The sequence below is a fragment of the Xiphophorus hellerii genome, chromosome 2 (assembly GCF_003331165.1).
Source record: "Xiphophorus hellerii strain 12219 chromosome 2, Xiphophorus_hellerii-4.1, whole genome shotgun sequence".
In the NCBI taxonomy this organism is placed as follows: domain Eukaryota; kingdom Metazoa; phylum Chordata; class Actinopteri; order Cyprinodontiformes; family Poeciliidae; genus Xiphophorus; species Xiphophorus hellerii.
The window spans coordinates 4,540,665-4,561,218 of NC_045673.1; the positions used below are offsets into that span (position 1 = coordinate 4,540,665).

A 20,554-nucleotide genomic window follows, 5' to 3' on the forward strand; every position below is an offset into this window, starting at 1 on the left:
CGGTTGTCATGGAAATTAAAGAATTTGTCAAACATACATTAGAATCAAAGCAACACTCCAGGTTTGTTTTGGACTAGGGAATAACATTATGACATGATTTAAAGATTTAAAAAGTGGATTTTACACAAATACTCTTCCTTTAAACTGGTTTTCTGTCTGATTGACAGGCTGGTTCCTCACTGGTTTTATGTTTAAACTGGTTTACCGTTTGATTGACAGGCTGGTTCCTCACTGGTTACTGGTTTTATGTTTAAACTGGTTTACCGTCTGACTGGCAGGCTGGTTCCTCACTGGTTACTGGTTTTATGTCTATTTAAACTGATTTTCTGTCTTATTATTCTGTCTCTTTACCAGCTATCAGCCTGTTTGCTGACTGTTTTCAGACAGGATGACTGTTTCCAGTTGTCAGACCATTTCCTAACTGGCAACTGGGTTTATATTTAGCTGAACTGGGTTGAGACAGACTGGCAGGCTGGTTCCCAGTCATCAGACAGTTTGCCGACTGCTTTGCTGACTGGCCATTGCCTTTGTCCGCCTGTCCTGCTGTCTAATCGTATTTCTCTGAGTCACTCTCTGTATGTTCATTAGCCTGAAGGCAGATCAGCTGATGATGTCATGCTTTGCGCTGATTGGCTGCCTCTGACTTCCTCCCTCCCTCTCCTCCTCTCCCTCCCTCTACATCTCTTGCTCATCTCAGTTCTGACTCCCTCCATCACAACTCAACACAATCCCTCTCCCTCTTCCTCTTCCTCTCCGTTGTGGTGATGAAGGTGATGTGACGGCGTGCGGGGCCAATCGTCGGGGAACAGGGGCGTGGCCAGGGAAGGAGCTCAGAGCTGAATGATGCTCAGAGGACCGAGGAGGAAGAAGAGATGACAGGGAGGTAGAGGAGGGTGGGGGAGGCCTTGTCCGAGCCGAGGAGCGCCGACGGTGGGTTGATAGGAGGAGGGAGGAAGCTGCCGCCTGTCGACGGAGGATCCACCTGCGCTGTCATGGATAAATACCGACCAAAGAGACCGACCAGCCTGAATCTGTTCCCACAGCTCCCACAAGCCGGCACCCAGGTAGGTCCGATCGGACCGGGCGGACCCACCCAGAGGTCGGCCGATAACTGGGTGACTGTGTGTGTGTGAGAGTGCATCTGTGTGTAATCGAGTGTGTCATTCGGGTCACATCCCGTCTCCCGGGATGCTGAATGTTCCTGATCGGTTCCAGGACTGAAGGAGTCAGAGTGGATCAGGGTGAAGTGATTCATCGAAGGACGCCTGGCCGCGTTCGTCCCGACTGCTGCTGATGCCGCTGCTGCTCTGCCATCTTGGGAAAATATTCAGTTGCAATCATGATAAATATTGCCGATTCTGGGAAAAAGACACGTCTGGACTGCTGACTCCAGAGCAGTAGAAGATCGGATTTAGCTCATCATCTCGGGGTGTTTACAGAGATAGGAGGCAGGTCTGGTTCAGATCCAGCCAGACTCAGACAGAGGCTCTGAAAAGAGCCCACACCCCTTTAAAAATAAAGTTTATAATCTTAAAAATAAATTATAACTTGGATCTTTAAAGGAGCGGTATTATGCCAGGCATATAAAATCATTCTATAGCACAATCAAGTAACCGTGTTACCTTCAGTTGTTTTGAAAATGCTGTAAATATCAAATATGACCTAAAGAGAACCTGTTATTATTTTACACTTTCATTTGGGTCTCTGGTGCTTCTAAAATCAGCGTAATCGCTTAAAAAACTTTCTAGCCAGTTAACATTTTTTGGTGTCTTGAAAATGAGCCGTTTCAAAAACCTTCGGAATGTAACATCACAACTCAGCTTGTTACCTAGCAACCCCAGCAGAGTTCTGCCGTAACCTAGCAACCCAATTGGAGGTCCAGCAGGTTTGTTCAGCTGGTTTTACTGCTGTATGCGCTGTACAATGGCTGTTGGAAAAGACAAGAGTTTTGTTGTTTACATGCCATCCAGAAACCACTTGCTGCATTTTTGTTGGTTGTGCAGGAAGCTCCACTTCTACTTTTCAAAGATGTGCAGTTGTTGTATAATTGCGCATCTGTTTGCAGCTATTTTCACATACGAGTGTGAAAATAACTGAGTAACTGAGGGGGGCGTGGCCAGCAGCAGCTTATTTGGATTGGAAGTTAGAAGAGGCCCTAAAATAGTCTAACAGCATACTATTTGTGCAAAAATGTAATGAATATGTTTTGTGTAGCCCACAAACCTATCCTAACATGTTCCAGGAAGCATAATAGGTCATCTTTAAAATAAAATTGACATTGCAATTTAACGCCTTGAAATTGGGCATCTGTCTCTTTAAGAAGCTCCTGCTCTTTCCAAAACGCCGCCTTCATCACGTCATCACAACACTCCTCCATTAAGCCTTGAACAACGTTTTCCCCAGTGTTTCTCTGAGAACTAGTTTGTATAATGAGCTCAGCAGATGAGCAGTTCTACCAGGTGCTTGCTAATTTCTGCTAGCTAGTCTGAAGGAGCAGAAAGCTTGGAAACTGCAAAAGAACCTATTCTTACCAAGTAGATTTGGTGTAGCTTCTTGTACAAATATCTTAGTACACTTGAAATAAGTCAAAACTAATTTAAAAGTAACTTTTTAGCAAGATCGAGGAAGTATTTTCAGTAAATGTCTTAAATAAGTTAAATAATTTACCGGTGGAGCCAGTTTAAGATATTTGTACTAGAAACTAGAAAAAATACTTGGTAAGATTTTGTGTTTTTGCGTTGTGATGCCACCAGCCTCATACTTCACAGTTGGGATGGCATTCTCCCTGTTAAATCTTAATCACACTAAATTTATTAACGGTCCTTGCGGCCAAACACTTGAATTTTCTCCCTGAACACATTTGCGAAATGTAAACCGGAGCTTTATGTCTTTATTGTAATCACGGCTTCTTCTTCTGTGAGCGGCCTTTCAGCCCATGACAGGACATGACTCCTTTCTCTGTGGATAGTGACTCCCTCCTTGTGAAAATGAAGATTTTTTTTCACTAAGTCTTTTTTATTCTGAGGTTGATGCGGATATTACACAACAAAACCTGTTAATTTCAGGTAAAGAGAACCAGTTTTCTTCGTGAACTGAATGATAATTAGACTTTCCAGTTTGAATACATGAATGTGGCATTTTAATCTATCTAGAAGTTGTTTCCAAGGATGAAGCAGACTGGTGGAGGTTCTGATATATGGACTGATTTCTTTTAAATTAGCCATCATTTAAAAATGTAATGTTAATTATCCTGTTGTTTAGCAAATGGAAATAATTATTGGTTCTTTAATAATTAATCAGTAATTAAGGCTAATAAATGAGCCTCATATGTTTTCAAACCATAAATGATTTCTGATTTTAATCAATTATTTTACGTATTTATTTATTTTTTTTGCTTTCTTTACTAAAAACAAAATTGCAGAAAATATTTTTAAAAATTGGCTTTTATTTCAAACATCCCTTCTGTGAGTTGTACGACAAAGTATCAGGCCAGTGTATGAGAATTTTTGTTTGAGACAATGTCCATTAGTAGAAAAAAGATGGAATTTTACCATCCATCCATCCATCCATCCATCCACCATCTTCCGCTTATCCGAGGTCGGGTCGCAGGGGTAGCAGCTTCAGAAGGGAGGCCCAGACTTCCCTCTCCCCAGCCACTTCTTCCAGCTCCTCCGGGGGAATCCCGAGGCGTTCCCAGGCCAGCCGAGAGACATAGTCCCTCCAGCGTGTCCTGGGTCTTCCCCGGGGCCTCCTCCCGGTTGGACGTGCCCGGAACGCCTCACCAGGGAGGCGTCCAGGAAGCATCCTGGCCAGATGCCCGAGCCACCTCAACTGGCTCCTCTGGATGTGAAGGAGCAGCGGCTCTACTCTGAGTCCCTCCCGGATGACTGAGCGTCTCACCCTATCTCTAAGGGAGAGCCCAGACACCCTACGGAGAAAACCCATTTCGGCCGCTTGTATCCGCGATCTCGTTCTGTCGGTCACGACCCAAAGCTCATGACCATAGATGAGGGTGGGAACATAGATCGACCGGTAAATCGAGAGCTTCGCTTTTTGGCTCAGCTCTCTCTTCACCACGACGGACCGGTACAGCGCCCGCTTGACAGCAGACGCTGCGCCAATCCGCCTGTCGATCTCCTGCTCCCTTCTTCCCCCATTCGTGAACAAGATCCTGAGATAAGATCAGAAACCCCCCCCCCCCCCCCCCCCCCCCCCCCCCCCGACCGGAGAAGGTACTCTACCCTTTTCCGGCTCAAGACCATGGCCTCGAATTTGGAGGCACTGATCCTCATCCCGGCCGCTTCACACTCGGCTGCGAACCGCTCCAGCGAGAGCTGCAGATCACGATCTGATGAAGCCAAAAGAACCACATCGTCTGCAAAAAGCAGAGATGAGACCCTAAGGCCACCAAATCGGATCCCCTCAACACCTTGACTGCGCCTAGATATTCTTAAATAAACTGGTCCCAAAATATAACATTAGAAGAGGCTAAACTCCTCAGTTTCATTTTTTATTATTTGTTATGTTGCAGTTCTCATAAAACAGGCATTTTTTTTTACTTTATTCTTGTAATTAAAGATATAAAATTGTAATCTGGCCCTAGTATTCTGTTGTGCCTGAGCTCAAAATCCAAATAAATAGAAAAACAAGATGGCGGCTCTGGGCATGCTAGCATCACTCTGAACTATGGAAACCCAAGAAGTGAATTGGTGAAAAAAAATTCTGATTTTTCAAAAATGAAATCTTCAAAAACTAAAAATGTAGTTACCTAGTCTTAGTTATGAGACAGATAGTGGAACATGCAGCTTGCAGAGTGTCAGCAGTGATTCAAAGTGAAAGGAAAGGAAAACAAGATGGCCTCCAGTCATCCTGGCTGGAGGCCATAAAACCCACATTTTAACTCGGTGATCGTAGAAATAAAGGAAGGTGATACTTTCAGAAATGAAGCAGCCCATTTTTCAGTCTGGGCTGTATTTGGCGCTGTTCAGCTGTTGATGCTGCAGTATTTCAGTCTGATCCCTCGGGCAGAGCATCGTCATCATCCTCAGCAGCAGCAGTGAGTTCTGGAGTTCCTCGTTAAACGAGCCTCTTCCTGTTTACTGGGTCGGTTCAGACCAGTCCAGCCATCCTTACCGGAAGGTAAGGATAGCTTACCAGTCACAAATTAAAGGCTTCAAAGCTTTAAGGAGCACTAAATAATTACAAATCAGATTTCTTTTTCTTCAAAATAAGATTATAGTTCACCAAGAGGAAGAAAAGGGTGAATGTTTTATTTTCTTTAGTTTTCAAGATGAAGTTGAAATAAGAAAAAATTTTGCTGATTTTAAATCAAAACATTAAGAGTAAAGTAGAAATATCTTGAAAAAAGGTGGAATTATTGCAATATTTTTCCAACTTTTTCTCATAATTTGGATTGTTTCATCATGTCAAAGTTTTGTCATTATTTCAACCTTTTCTAATAATTTTGTCTTTTTTCTCATTTGGTCTTTTTCCTCATCATTTATTTGTTTTTCTAATTCTTATAAATTTGTATTTTAAAACATTTGTTGATCGTTTGACTTTTTCCTCATCCTTAATTTTTTTTCATTATTTTGTATTTTTTTTCTCATTTGAATATTTTTCTCATCATTTCTTTGAAATGATAAAACAATAAGGATTAGAAAATTAAAGGAAAACAAACTTTTCCTTGGGCTTTTCTTAATTTTCTTTTTATTTCAACTTTATTACTTTTTAATTTTCCTCAACAATTAACCTTTTTTCTTATTTAATAATTTTTTATAATTTTGACTTTTTTTTCTATTATTTTGACTCATTATTCCTGAATTTAATCATTTCTAGCTTTTTCTCATTATTTTAGTTTCTTTTTCATCTCCATTTTTTCTTTGATTCAACATTTTCCCATCATTTCAATGTTTTCCTCATCATTTTGACTTAAAAAAAACCCATTAAACACAGTTTTTTCAATTAAGTTGGTTGTACCAACCAGTATTTACGCCAAGTTTAGGTTGGAAAAATAGCATAAAATACATAAATCGACATAAGAGACGGTTAAATTAATCTGTAGGTTCCTGCAGAAACACCAGGAGATATTTTCCTGATCTGTCCTGCTGGAGAGGAAGAGGAGGATTAAGAGGGAACGTTGTTCTAAACAAATAACGCCCTAATAAATCCATTTAAGATCTCTACTCTGCAGGTTCTGACGGCTGCCAGTGGATCAGGGAAGGATGTGCTGAGTCGGCGTAACAGGACGCTTCATCGATCAGTTGGGTCTGTTTCAGTTCAGCAGCTCGCTGTGAGACAGAAGATCTGGACTCCTTCTGATCGTTACTTCTCTGCTTCTGAGATTTATCAGCTGGAAAACGCAGCGAGTCACGAGTCCAGTAACGGTTCTGATTCTCCATGCTGAGGATGCACACGGCAAAAACACAAAATCTTAATCAAATATTTTTGCTCTTGTTTATAGAGCAAATATATTAGTACACTTGAAATAAAACAACTTACTTACAATTAACAATATAGGATTTTGTCTTAAGTAAAAAATTCCTTTAAATTGATGAAAAAGTGCAAATTCCATTGGCAGCTTAATATAACAGACATTTTTTCCATGTTATAAGTAAAATAATCTGCCAGAGAAACTAATATTCAAGAATTATTCATTTAAAACAAACTCATTTCTTGCTGAAAAGTTATTTGCAATGCAGTTTTGTTTTTGTTTAAAATGGACTAAGATCTTTGCAGTAGGAACTAAACCAAAATTTTTGGTAAGATTTTTTGTTTTTGCAATGATTTCAAGGAAATTGATGGAAAACACTCACAAAGTGTCCTGAACTAAAATGAATAAGACAACAAGTGTAAAACAGCTGCAAAAACAGAAATACAGAACAACCATAAAGTTACATAAACGTCCAGAAATCGACCAACAAACCAAGGACAAAAATATCAAAAACGATGAAAGATTTGTATGATTTTTTTTTACCCCTCCAGGGGGTCTTTTGTGGGCTCTAGTGTCCCTTATATGATAGTAGGCTGACAGGAAACGGGGAAGGAGAGGGGGGAAGACGTGTGGCAAATATCGTCGGGTCCGGGAGTCGAACTCGCGACGAGGACTGAAGGCCTCCAAATACGGGTCGCGCTAATCACTACGCCACCACGGCACGCCCCTATTTGTATGATTTTTAAATCTGTTCGGTGTAGAAATCCCTTTAAAGAACTTCAGTCTGCGATCTGACCTGCGATGTGAGTGATCGTCTTTATCTATTCGTGTAGTTTCTTTGTAAACCTGGGGAATTTCCTGAGGCTTACTGGGTCAGGCGTTTATATTTAGAGAAACTGAAAGAACTTCCAGGGATGAATGAAAATGTCTGGTGTGTTTGAGGTCAGAAAAGAGAAACGGCTTGTATTTCATGATGAAAGTCGAAATATTTATTTTTAGAGGTTTGGATCTGACAAACTGTTGCTCAGAGTTAACACGGTAACCATGGTAACGAGGTGTGAAACCAGTAGAGCAAATTCATGATTATATGTTGTTTATTTTGGAGATATGCTGGTTCTGATTCTGGTTTGGTCAAAACATCAGAGATTTTTCAAGCAGTAAATCCGATGGATGGATGGATGGATGGATGGATGGAAGAAAGAAAGAACAGATGGACGGACAGATGATCTTTGATGGTCTTTCTTTCAATATGTTGTTTCTTTTCAGGACTCAATCAACAACAACTCTTTGGGTAAAAAGGACAGCTGGAAGGACTCCCACTCTTCCTCCCCACACATCACAGGTACAACAAACACCTCAAGGGTACAACAGGCATTTGAAGGGTACAACCATCATGTAGCAGTGGTGCCCAAAGTCGGTCATCCTGCATGTTTTAGTTTTCCCCCTGGTTTAACGCACCTGGATCAAATGATGGCTCATTAGAGGCCTAAGAAGAGCATTGAGATGCTGAGGAGGCTGTTACTACCACCAGGGAGAGAACTAAAACATCCAGGTTGCCGGCCCTCAAAGACCAACTTTGGGCACTACTGATGTAAACAGTACAACCAACATGTAAAGGTTGCTACAAACATTGCAGCGGTTTTTGGGTGTCGAAGTTTTGCAGATGTGATGGCAGGTTATTTCATGGACTTGTTCCTGTGTTTGATATGATGTAAAGCACTTTGAAATGCCTTCCTGCTGAAATGTGCTATACAAATAAAATCTGATTGATTGATTGATTGATTGATTGATTGATTAAGCACCTTTTCTATGATTTCTGTGATTAAGCGACAGTCCGGTCAACATTAATGATAATGATTCTTTGTTAGCTGTTTCCTTCAGCAGTCAGACTCTCAGGCAGGAAGCTGTTAAGCCTCAGAGTTTAGAGTTGAGTAAGAACATGTGAAGAAAAAGAAAAGTTCCTGCAGCACCGGTCCAGACTAATCTTCTTACTACACGTATAATCTGCCTGTTTTCTGTTCTGAAGGTTGAGTAACACATAATCTGATGTTTTCTTTTTTTTCTTTCTGCGTTCAGGAGACCCAGCACCTCAAGATGCCAAGCCAAAACCAGAGGAAAAAGTCCGGCCCACAGCTCAGCGCCGGCCAGCACCAAAACCGCCCACAGCCTCCAACAGCAGAAACAACGCGCAGGCCACCGCCTCAGCCCCAGACACACGGGTCCGACCACGAGAACGGTCGACGTCCGCAGCCACGCAACCCTGCAGCACGCCAAGGAGTCAGCGGAGAGCCGCAGGAGGCGGGGGAGGCGGGAGAGGAGGTGGAGGGAGAGGAGCGATGAAGGAGAAGAACCTTGGAGAGCTCAGGGGCAACGGGACGGACCGGAGAGGGGGACGTCTGTGTGAGGACAAGGCGAAGGACAAAGACAGGAACGGACATCAGAGGCAGAGGGAGGTCAACGGGCCGAAAGGCCGGCAAGCTGAGGGGAGAGGAAGAGGAGGTTCGAAGATGAGCAGAGGAGGAGCAGGCATCAAGTCCAACAACAAGCTGTCCAACCAGGAGATCTACCTGCCTGCCATGGTGGTCCCACGCACACCTGTAGCAGCAAGAAGCCAGGAGAAGAGCCAGAACCGGGAGAAGAGCCAGAACCAGGAGAAGAGCCAGAACCAAGGTGGGAAACCAGTCAGCACCTCCGGAGTGAGTTTAGAGAGAAACAAATAACTAAAGAAAGAGTAACACTACTTCAACATATTCTTACTCAAGAAAAGTAAAAGTAGCCATCTGAGACATTAGTCAAGAGAAAAATAGTATTTGGTAAAAAAAATCAGCTCAAGTACTGAGTAACTGATCAAATTATCAACCATTTAATATTTAAAAATTACATCATCACACGGACCAAAATATACATTTCTGTGGAAACTTTTTGTATTTTAAGGACATGAATGAAAATAATTAATGTAAGTAACAAAAAATAAAATCAGGCAAAGAAATTTTTTCCAAATCTGTTTCTTTCAATAAAAAGTTGTGTGGTTAATTTTTGTGTTGAAACATGTTTTTCATCCAGCGGGTAGAAAACCCAGAAGTTTTACTGAAGTAAGAGTAGACATACTTCAACAAATCTTTATTCAAGTGAAAGTAAAAAGCAGTCTTCAAAGATATTAGTCAAATAATAGTAAAAAAAATACTTGGTAAAAAGGCGACTAAAGTGTTAATTCTTTAAAGTAACTTATTCTTTAAAGTTAGGTTTTAAAAACGTGTCTGTGGTTAACAATAACAAGGAACTGCATTATTAATAAGAGCTGATTTAAAATTGGCAGAGATCTGGATCTCATTTTTCAGCACTATTTCATTTATACACTGCAAAAACACAGAATCTTAAAAGTATTTTTGGTATAGTTTCTGGTGCAAATATCTTAGTACATTTGAAATAAGAAAAACAACTTAAACGTTACATTTTAGCAAGATATAGGAGCTTGTTTAAGTCAAAAGCTCCTTAATATTGATGAAAACTTTTATCATCTAGTTTTTAGTAGAAAGAGAGAAAAAAGAAAAACAACAAATCAGGTGATAATTTGATATTGATTATTGCGACAGGCCTAATCAACTCTGATTTGTTTTCTCAGGCCAAAACCATGACAGAACCCAGGAGAACCCCCCTGCTGCGCTGTCCCGGTCCAGCAGTGAGGGGGGGTCCAACCGGATGTCCCTGAGCTCAGACACAGAGGGGCCCCCTCCTGGACCGCTGCATCCCTCTCTTTCCTGCAGAACCAACCCCGACATCCGAGAAGAAGACGGGGAAGGAGATCCGACTCCCTCCGCGTCCGTTCAGAACCACCCGGCACGCACACCGACGGACAAGGACAAACCAGAGACGGACCGTACCACCGCCGAGACAGACGCAGGGGGGGACAAAGCTGAAGACACGGTGGACGTTAAGTTGGGCCGAACCCGACCAAAGAGCGAGACGGCGGTCGGGCTGAGCTATGACTCGGTTAAATACACGCTGGTAGTGGACGAGCACGTTCAGCTGGAGCTGGGCAAGCTGAAGGACTGCCTGCACGGACCCAACGAGCACAACGAGGACAGCGACACCGAGACCGTCTACCAGTCAGCCAACGAGGAGGAAGACCCCGAGTACGAGGAGGAGAGGAGGAAGAGCGAGGAGGCCAGAAAGCTAGGTAAAAACTGAGGAGCTGCTTTATCTATCCATCTGTCTGTCTGTCTGTCAACCAATCCAACAATCAATCAATCAAGTACCGCACATTTCAGCAACAAGGCAGTTCAAAGTCACAGAACACAGTCAATAATTAAAACGTTACATTTAGTCAAGTTAAATTTTTCATTTATTATGTTTCGACAGCAGCTCTAGCCAGCTGGGTTTTTGGTCTTGATTTAAAGGAACTCGGTGTTTCGGCTGTTTTGCAGTATCCTGGAAGTTTGTTCCAGATTTGTGGTGCATAGAAGCTGAATGCTGCTTCTCCATGTATGCTTCTGGTTCTGGTTCTGCTCTACATCCAGAACACTTTAATGTGTTGTGATGCTAAACTGTTCAGTGATTTATAAACTAACAGTATGTTAGTCTATTCTCTGAGCTACAGGGAGCCAGTGGAAGGACTTTAGAACTGGGTGATGTGCTCTAACCTCCTGGTTTTAGTCAGAACAGCAGCAGCAGTGTTCTGGATCTGATTGATTTTTTTAGGCAGACCTGTGAAGACCCTGTTGCAATAATCAATGCGACTAAAGATAAACGCATGGATGAGTTTCTCTAGATCTTGCTGAGACATTAGTCCTCTAATCCTGGAAATGTTCTGGTGATAATGTTAAGTTGCAAGTAGCTTACTGCGCATGTGTTGGATGTAAGGTAATGGGAGGCGGGGCTAGAACTGTAGTTTTTCATTCTGTTGTGAGAGGGGCGCTGGAGCGCATGTTGTTAACTATGCAACCATTAAAGTGTTGATGCTAACATCAGTAGTGTAGTCAACAATAGAAGGCCGACTGTGTAACCATCTTTATGTGGCTCTGAATGTTCAGAGCAGAGTTCATCACTACTCCCAGGTTTTATAATGTAAAACCTGGGAGTTTTACATTACGTTATACAATTCTGGACCCAATTCCCAGAAGGAAAACTTGCATATTTTGCTACAAAAAAAGACTAAGCAGTTTCTGTTTCCAAAATTTTTGCTGTAAAGGGGAATTCACATTTTCTATGTTTTCATATTTCCATTTATGTCTCAACTGCTTCTAAAAACATCCCAAGCGCTTAAGAAAAAAAAACAACCAGCTGCTTTTTGGCAATAAGTTAATGTGTTTTGGTGTCTGAAAAATCAACTGTTTCTAAAAACTCGTGATCGTTACGTCACGTTCAATGGGAAGTGTGCCATCAGTTAGCAACCTTTACGGTTTCAATAAGGGGTTAAATGAGGACTCTAGTGTATAAAAATCTGCATTTCTTTCTGTTCAATATTATTTTAACCTTGATTTTTAGTTTTTGATTCTAAGTTTACTTCATTTTCAGTAATGTTTTCAACGTTTTTAACATTTTTATATGAAGGCAAGTATCATTTGCATATAGGTAAGTAATGATTTCCTTCTTTAAACTAGAGGAAGATAGAAAAAAACAAAGGGCCAAACACAAAACCTTGTGGGACACCAGAACTGTAAGAAAAGCAACTATTGCCATGTTGTTTTCTGTTTCAAGAAAGGAGAAAAGAGGAGGAGAAGCAAAGACAAGAGGAGAAGAAGAGGAAAAAAGAAGAGGAGGAGGCAAAGAGGAGGAAAGAAGAGGACCTAAAGAAGAGGAGGGAGGAGGAAGTGAAGAGAAGGAGGGAAGTAGTTGCAGTTGCACGGGTCTGCAAGCAGTCCAAGGTTTCGTCAGCCACAACTTCAGAGGAAGACGAGTCTAGTGGAGGAGGAAGAGGCCCCAGAAGCAGGAAGTTCCTCAACCTGTTCTCTGCCAACAGCAGCAGCTCATACAGCTCCACAGGTGAGTTTACCTGCAAATATTCCCTTCTCACTCAGCACTGTTCTCACAGATAGAGGAAAAATAAGCCGGTTACATAAAAATGTACCAAGCTGTACCACTGCAAGTCCAAATTCTTGGCGTTATTTAGTGATTAACATGATTCCAAGGCACTGAAATCTTAAACATGAACAAGTTTCAGTTTGTAATCCATAAAAATTAAGATATAAATATAAAGAAAACACAAAAAATATTATAGTTTTTTTTCTTAATTTGAACCCAGAAAGTTTTTAAGGAGTTTTTGTGCATTTCTGATGGTTTAGAGATTCCTAGTATTATGTTTCAACCGTCCTTGTTCATATTTTCAAGGTTTACTAAAAATAGTGCATCTTAAATCAAAACCTCCTGCTGGCGGACAGTTCAAAGTGGACAAAGACAGCATTAGAAGCAGAGTTTTAAATGCGTGGTACCTGAAATTTGATAGGCTTTTAAATATTGCATATTGCATCCTCTGCAGTTGTGCTGTTGGACGCAGTCGTTTTGTGGTGATTTGATATATTGCACAGCTGTAGTTCTGAGGCGCAATTAAAAACTACAATCCTCTAGGAATGTGAAGCATTAACACATTTTATGGATGGAAAAAAACAACGTTGCATGTTTTCTGAGAGTTTGCAGGCATGTAAGGTCTATTTCAAAGTATACAGTATTTTTCCATAATACAAAAATATATGCAAATGCATATATTAAAGCCATAAAGTAACATGTTTCAAACAGTTCATTAGTCAGATTATTTGATTAAAAGCTGCAGGAAGGAGAAACGTTGTTGCGGCGTGCAAATAGAGATGATATGCACTGACTGTGGGTTGCATATAATTTTATTATCTTAACTATAAACAGTTTAAATAGTTAACATATGCTTGCTTTCCTGACATAGATGTATAAACCCTCTATACTGTACAAGATTGTAGCATAAAAATACTATTCAGTTATCAAACGTTAAAAAAAATTAATTCAAGATGTGGAAATAGGAGGAATAGGAAGACTATCAGATTATTCAGATGTTGGAACAGAACCAGTTACTAATTCATATAATCCAATCCAATTAATCCAGGCTTATGGTGTTAACTCAGAAAGAGTGCAGTTTAACTTGTCAAGTGTTAAAGGAAATGCAAAGAGTAAATTCTAAACAATACCTACTTTAACTCTGAATATTTTCACCGACATAATGAGGCATTTTACTCTCACTGTTGTTGAATCGACTCTTATAAAGTTCACGTTGATTATTTGACAGTTGGGGTGTAAAGTTGGCTTTTTGTTCCTCAGGTGCCGGCTCGTTTGGTGTGTTTTCCTGTGTTTTGGACGGCGTGGAGAGGCAGCAGAGCCACCGGGCCACCTACCGGTCGGCACAAACACAACACAGACCCAAATGAAAAAGTAAATAAAGATCATCACAGATCGCAGCTGACTCTATTTCTGTCGCAGGTTTGTTCCCCGCCACGCAGACGAGCTGCAGCTGGAAACGGACGACCCGGTCCTGATGCTGAAGCAGAGCGAGGATCTGTGGTGTCAGGGCTACAACATGAGGACCGGGGCCACCGGCATCTTCCCGGCCTTCTACGCCGTCAGGGTGCCCAAAGACGGGAGCCACGGTACGCCAGGACGGGCAGGAAGTGGGGTCCAGACTTCCTAAACTGGCATTTGTTACAAGAAGAGATTATTTTAGTTCTTTACAGTAACATCAGACCAGTTAAAAATATGTCTGTGACTAACTATAACAAGGAGATGCATTATTCTTAAGGGAGATATCTGGCTGATTTGTCAGCTCTACTTAATTTATATATTGCAAAAACCAGAGTTATGTAGGAACTCTCTACATTTACTCAATAACATTTACTTCAGTAACTTTAAAAAAAAAAAGTACTTCTAGGAGTATTTTTACTACCCTGTACTTTTTACTCTTAAGAAAATTTCTGGATTTTCTACCCACTGAGTAAAAATAAAACATGTTTTAACAAAAAATTCTCCAGACACAGACACACAGCTGCAGTTTCTGTTAAAGTTTCATAAGTTTATTATTGAAAGAAACTGATTTCTATTTTTTGTTATATGAATTATTGTCTTTTTGGTCCTCAAAAAATGCAAAGTTTCCTCTTAACTTTATATTTCGGTCCGTCTGATGATGTAATTTCTAAATATTAAGTGATTGATAATTTGATTAGTTACTCAGTACTTGACTCTTTACCAAATACTTTTTACTCTTACTTACTGAGTAATTTCTTGGACAGATACTTTTTATGTTTACTTGGGTAAAAATATGTTGAAGTATTGCTACTCTTACTTTAATACAATTTTTGGATACTTTACCCACCTCTGGCAAAAGCACAACATTTTACCAAGTATTTTTGGTTTAGTTTCTAGTGGAAATATCTTAGTATGCTTGAAATAAGACCAAACTAACTTACAAGTAACTTTTCAGCAAGCTATAGGAGTTTGTTTTAAGTCATCAATTTCATAATATTGATAGAAAAGTACCAGTTCCATGAGCAGATTATTTTACTGATAAGATATTTTTCATGTAATTAGTGAAATTATCTCAGTGGAACTAGTACTAGTACAAGATGCCGTGTCTTGCTGAACAGTTATGTGTTATAAGTGTAATAGAATATTTGCACTAGAAACTAAATGAAAATACTTGGTCAAATTTAGTGTTTTTGCACAAAAAAACATAAAATAATATCTTGTTACAGTGTCAAAATCTCAAAATGTGAAAATGGGGGAAATCCAGCCTCAAGCTAAGAAAATTGAAAAAACATGACAATAAATACGTATTTTCAACAGACTCCACATTTATTAAAATTTTTAAATAAACGTAGCTGAAACATTTATGTGTTCATTATTTATTTGTCTTTCAGTCCGTAACGACGGCTGGGCGGAGCAGTTTGTTGTTCGGTTTCTGGGCTCGGTTCAGGTTCCCATCCACATGGGAAACGATGTCCTGTGTGCAGCGATGCAAAAGGTACAAAAGAAATCTGTGTTCACCTGGAAAAAAGCGCTTTAAACAGTTCTTACAACAATTGGCTTTTCTAATAAATTTACTTTCCATCTAAAAGACAAAACTAAACATCTATCTGCAGGAAATAAATTCTAACTTTGTGTTTATTTCTGTGTTTGTTTGCGTAGCTGCTGCTGATATGCAGGTTTTTTTCTGATTGTCTGACTGTTTGCTCTAACAGGTTGTGTGTAACAGGCGGTCAGCCGGTCAGCTGCCGTCAGCCTGTGTGCTGGAGGTCAGCGTGAAAGGTGTGAAGATGATCGTTCAGGACCAGTGCCACTCTGTACACCGGGTAAGTCCAATCATTCGGTTTTTCTTTCCATCTGCTAGAAGGTCCGATGAAGCTGAAAAAAGGTGTGCGGTTCTCAAAAAATTGAGATCAATCTGTGAAGAGTCTGCAAACAATTAAATATCTCAATTTAACACATTTAAGTTTTATGGGGAAAAGAGTAAAAAAAGGAAAAGGGGAAAACAATGGAGTCCCAGAATAGAGCCATGAGGAACACCAGAGAAGAATGATTTTAATTTGAAGATTTGTGGAATTGAATCTTTGTTTGTCTCTGTGTCATAAAACACAAACTTTGTTGTCCTTAAGCCACTTTATTACCACTGGAACCGACACATTACATTTTAAATTTAAAATTTTTAATTAATGTGATCAAATTATTGCATCACAAAAGAATGAAAAACAGGTTTACAAGCATAGATCCTTGAGGAACACTTATGAAAATGAATTATAAGATTCCTAGGATTAAATGTGTTTCTGTGTCTGTCAGGGAGACCAGCGTTTTCACTACTCCCAGTGAATGCTGGGAGTAATGGGAATCTTTGGAGAATATAAAAAAATCCTACAATGGAAATCAGAAGTTTACATACGCCTAATAAAAAAGATAACTATACCAAACTTCTCTTGTTTTTAGGTCACAATTACCAAAATTGTTTCCATTTGCTAAATGCCACAATAATGAAAGAGAGACTATGTCAGAGATTTATTTATTAAAACTCAGATGCTAACATACATTTCTTCAGTATTTTGTAGCACTGCCTTTGAACTCTTTGACGTGGGTCAAATATGTTGGGTTTCTTTCCACAAATTTCTCACAAAACATGAACTTTGTTGTCCTCAAACATAACTCAAAAATGTTAAGTTATGTGAGCAAATTATTGCAGCACAAGATGTTGAAAAGCAGGTTTCCCAGCATAGATCCTTGAGGAACACCACTGAATGTAAATTGTAGGAGTCGTAGGACTAATTGTATGTGTTTCTGTGTTTGTCAGGGAGACCAGTGTTTCCATTTCTTCCAGTTGAAGAACATCTCATTCTGCGGCTGCCATCCCAAACACAGCCGGTGAGTTCAACCCACCGTACCTGAATCGTCTCACACACCTGGACTTGGAACTGTTTCAACTCTCCGTTTGGAGGCGTTGGGTCTCTGCAGATCTCATCAGCTGGAAATCTTTTTATTTTGGTTTTGCTGCAGGTATTTTGGATTCATCACTAAACATCCCGACCAGCAGCGCTTCGCCTGCCATGTGTTGATGTCAGACACCACCTTGCATCCTCTGGCGGAGTCTGTTCGGTGAGAAAGACACACCGAGGTTTTCTGCTCCCACTTTTTACCTCTTGGCTTCAGAGCAGCTTCTTTCAAGAAGGATTAGAAAGGAAGCCGTTAAAATAAATGTCACATTTTAGTCAGTTCTTCTATTAGATTTGCTATTTTGATACTTTTATTAGTAATCATAACTATTATTTGTCAATATACTCCAAGTGGAAAACAAAATTATTTAAGGAAAAATAAAAAATAAGCTGGACTGACTTGACTTCAGAAGTGATCAGAGTTTAAAATGTTGCTTTGATTCCTGAAAGGGAACCAAAATATGTTTCAACATTCATTTTGAGTTCTCACCTGTTCTAGTGAAAATTAGTAAATTGGAAGATATTAGAGGAGTTAGTGAGATTCCTGATATTTGGTAAAATGGAAAAGAGCAAAAATGTGTTACTGAAGAAAGGTAACAGTCAGGAGGAGAGAAGAAAAAAAAATGAACAGAGGATGGATGGATGGATGAATAGTTGGATGGATGAATGGATGGATAGTTGGATGGATGGATGATGGTTGGATGAATAGTTGGATGGATGGTTGGATGAATAGTTGGATGGATTGATGGATGGATAGTTGGATGGATTGATGATGGTTGGATGAATAGTTGGATGGATGGATGGATGGATGGATGGATGGATGGATGGATGGATGGATGGATAGTTGGATGGATGGATGGATGGATGGATGTATAGTTGGATGGATGATGGTTGGATGGATTGATGATGGTTGGATGGGTAGTTGGATGGATGAATGGATGGATAGTTGGATGGATGGATGATGGTTGGATGAATAGTTGGATGGATGGATGGATGGATAGTTGGATGGATTGATGATGGTTGGATGAATAGTTGGATGGATGGATGGATGGATGGATGGATGGATGGATGGATGGATGGATGGATGGATGGATGGATGGATGGATGGATAGTTGGATGGATGGATGTATAGTTGGATGGATGATGGTTGGATGGATTGATGATGGTTGGATGGGTAGTTGGATGGATTGATGATGATTGGATGAATAGTTGGATGGATGGATGGATGGATGGATGGATAGTTGGATGGATGGATGGATGAACGAATAGTTGGATGGATGGATGACTAGTTGGATGGATAGTTGGATGAACTGGTTCCCCCCCAGTGAGTAATCTGATTACTTCCTGCTCTGTGCAGTCGGGCGTTCCAGCAGTTCTACAAGGAGCACATCGGTTACTCCTGTCCCACTGAGGACATCTTCATCGAATGAACTGCCCTCCTCTTCATCCTCCTCTGCCTCAGACTGAAGCCTCACCATGTGCATGCTACGCCGGCCTTACTCCCAGACTGGACCACCAGAACTTCTTCTCTGCATGGTGGGTTCATTCAGCGTTCTGACCGGTCCGAGTCGCCGGGCGAATCCCTCTGAGGACCAAAATGACTGAACTCACTGAAACATCCCCAATAATCACTTTATATTCACGCATTTATTAACAGAAGTTATTTACATGTACCCATGCTTGGATATTTTACTCACCGTTTAAAACTTCAGTCACAGAGAAACTACTAGAAAAGTCACTAAAAGGACACAAGACAACAGCAGAAATACTTTAAAAGACCACTAGGTGGCGCCAAACAGCTTTAAAAGTTGGAAACAACTGGGAGGAGACGAAGAAGAGAGCTTCAAAACTAAACAGATGAAAAAGGCACAAAAAGCTGCTTTTACTCTAATATTAGTGCAGCTTGGTGGCTCATAATCCAAAGGTAGTCTATATTAAACGTTTCAGCAAAAAAAAAAAAACAGATAAATGTTTTTTTGCAGCTTAAATAATAAAAAGATAATTTATATAAGGCCTCATACAATGATGGCATATTAGGACCATTCTGGATAGAAAAAAAGGAGTAAATTTCCACCAAAAAGAAATTTTGAGATTGATCTCTAGTTTCCTTATTTTTTCTATACATTTTCTAGAAAAAACTCAGCAATTTCTGAGCTTTAAAAGTAAAACATTTGCTAGGAAAAAATAAAAAACTCAGAAATTTTTAGATAAATCTTAGAAATTTTCTAGAACAAAATACTAGGACATTTCTGAGTTTCAAAAGTCAAAAATATTCGACTTGAGTTTTAAAGTTGAAAATGTCTGACTTTTGAAACTCAAAAAGTTCCAAGATTTTTCTAAAAGATTTCTGAAATTAATCTCAAAATTTTACAAGCAAACTTTTGACTTTTGGAGCTAAGAATGTCATTTTATTGCTAAATCATTTCTGAGATTATTTTCAAAATTATTGAGTTTTGTTGGTGGAAATTATATTCCTTTTTTCTCTCTCTATCTACAGTATGACGTCGTATCGTACACACATAGCCCGGGCTTTATAAAACCAAATATCTCCGCCACATTGTTTAAATAAATATCATACACACAGGATTGGTTTCGGAAACGTTTTTATCCACATGAACCTGCACAAATGAGGTGTTGTGAGTGTTGTTTTAACCATGCCAGACCCATAGGGGGCAGTGTAGCTCTTGGCTTACTTTCTCCAAATGACCCTTTTCACATGACGTCACACAACTTCCGTTTTGGCTCGAAGCTGTGTATCCTTAGTTCCGGTGTACATAGTAAGTAATGATAAAATTGTCTATTTCATATATATATATATGTCATATATATATATATATATATATATATATATATATATATATATATATATATATATATATATATATATATATATATATATATATATAGAGAGAGAGAGAGAGAGAGAGAGAGAGAGATAGATAGATAGATATAAATCTGACAGCATATGTTGATCAGACAGATCACCGGAGCATGGAGTTTACACAGTCTCTAAAACATTTGCCTAAAATAAGATTTGAAGATATATCACGATTTGCAAACCAGTTCTCTCTGACAAAAAAATCTAAATTAGACAAAGGCTACAAATTCTTCACCGAACAATACCTGTTTGACTATGAAGGTAGGTATTTTTGTTTTGCGTAACCGTTAGCTTAGCATTAGTGAATTTTGTTAGCTAGCTAACTACGTGACATAACTGTTCCTTAACCAGAACTTTTTACTGTTTTTGAACTATAACGTTTTAGGCTCTAATCTTGATCAGATTATTAAATTATAGACTGGAGTTGCCACTCATCCCATAAAATAGGGATTTGTTTGTTATAAGCAGAGATGTCCGGTGCCGCCGCTGCTTTGTAATGCCTTTAATCGGACCACTTTTTCGGTAACGAATAATCTAACGAGTTCGTATTTCAAATCCAGTAATCAGATTAAAGTTATTTATCCAAATCATTGCACATTAATATTTTCTTGTGTATTTATTTTTATTCCTTCTTTGCGTCTTTGGGAGAGACTCTGTGACAGTTAGCAGTGACAGAAACATGAACAGTGCATGGAGATGCGCATTTTGTTGCTGGAAAAACAGAAATATCGTCAAGCCCAACTGTTATTTGTGGCTTTTGTCTTGTTTTTTCTAAACTTATAAAAAATAATGATTCACCGGTAAATGAACCTCTAA

The 20,554-nt window shown here is 39.7% G+C and overlaps 1 protein-coding gene across 2 annotated transcripts; it reads left to right on the plus strand.

The window, feature by feature from the left end:
• The first annotated feature begins 688 nt into the window (after positions 1-688).
• On the plus strand, positions 689-18,821 carry LOC116711403 (C-Jun-amino-terminal kinase-interacting protein 1-like). 2 transcript variants are annotated; one of them, XM_032550721.1, is made up of 12 exons: positions 689-1,064; positions 7,700-7,775; positions 8,510-9,103; positions 10,056-10,610; positions 12,131-12,415; positions 13,715-13,790; positions 13,874-14,040; positions 15,304-15,407; positions 15,625-15,735; positions 16,722-16,792; positions 16,925-17,023; positions 18,218-18,821. In XM_032550721.1, the coding sequence occupies exons 1-12, from the start codon at positions 993-995 to the stop codon at positions 18,288-18,290; spliced, it is 2,283 nt and encodes a 760-aa protein (XP_032406612.1). In that variant the 5' UTR covers positions 689-992; the 3' UTR covers positions 18,291-18,821. The 2 variants fall into 2 exon arrangements, with proteins under 2 accessions (XP_032406612.1, XP_032406615.1); XM_032550724.1 differs by having other exon boundaries at positions 690-1,064; positions 8,510-9,083; positions 10,054-10,610.
• The last annotated feature ends 1,733 nt before the right edge of the window (positions 18,822-20,554 follow it).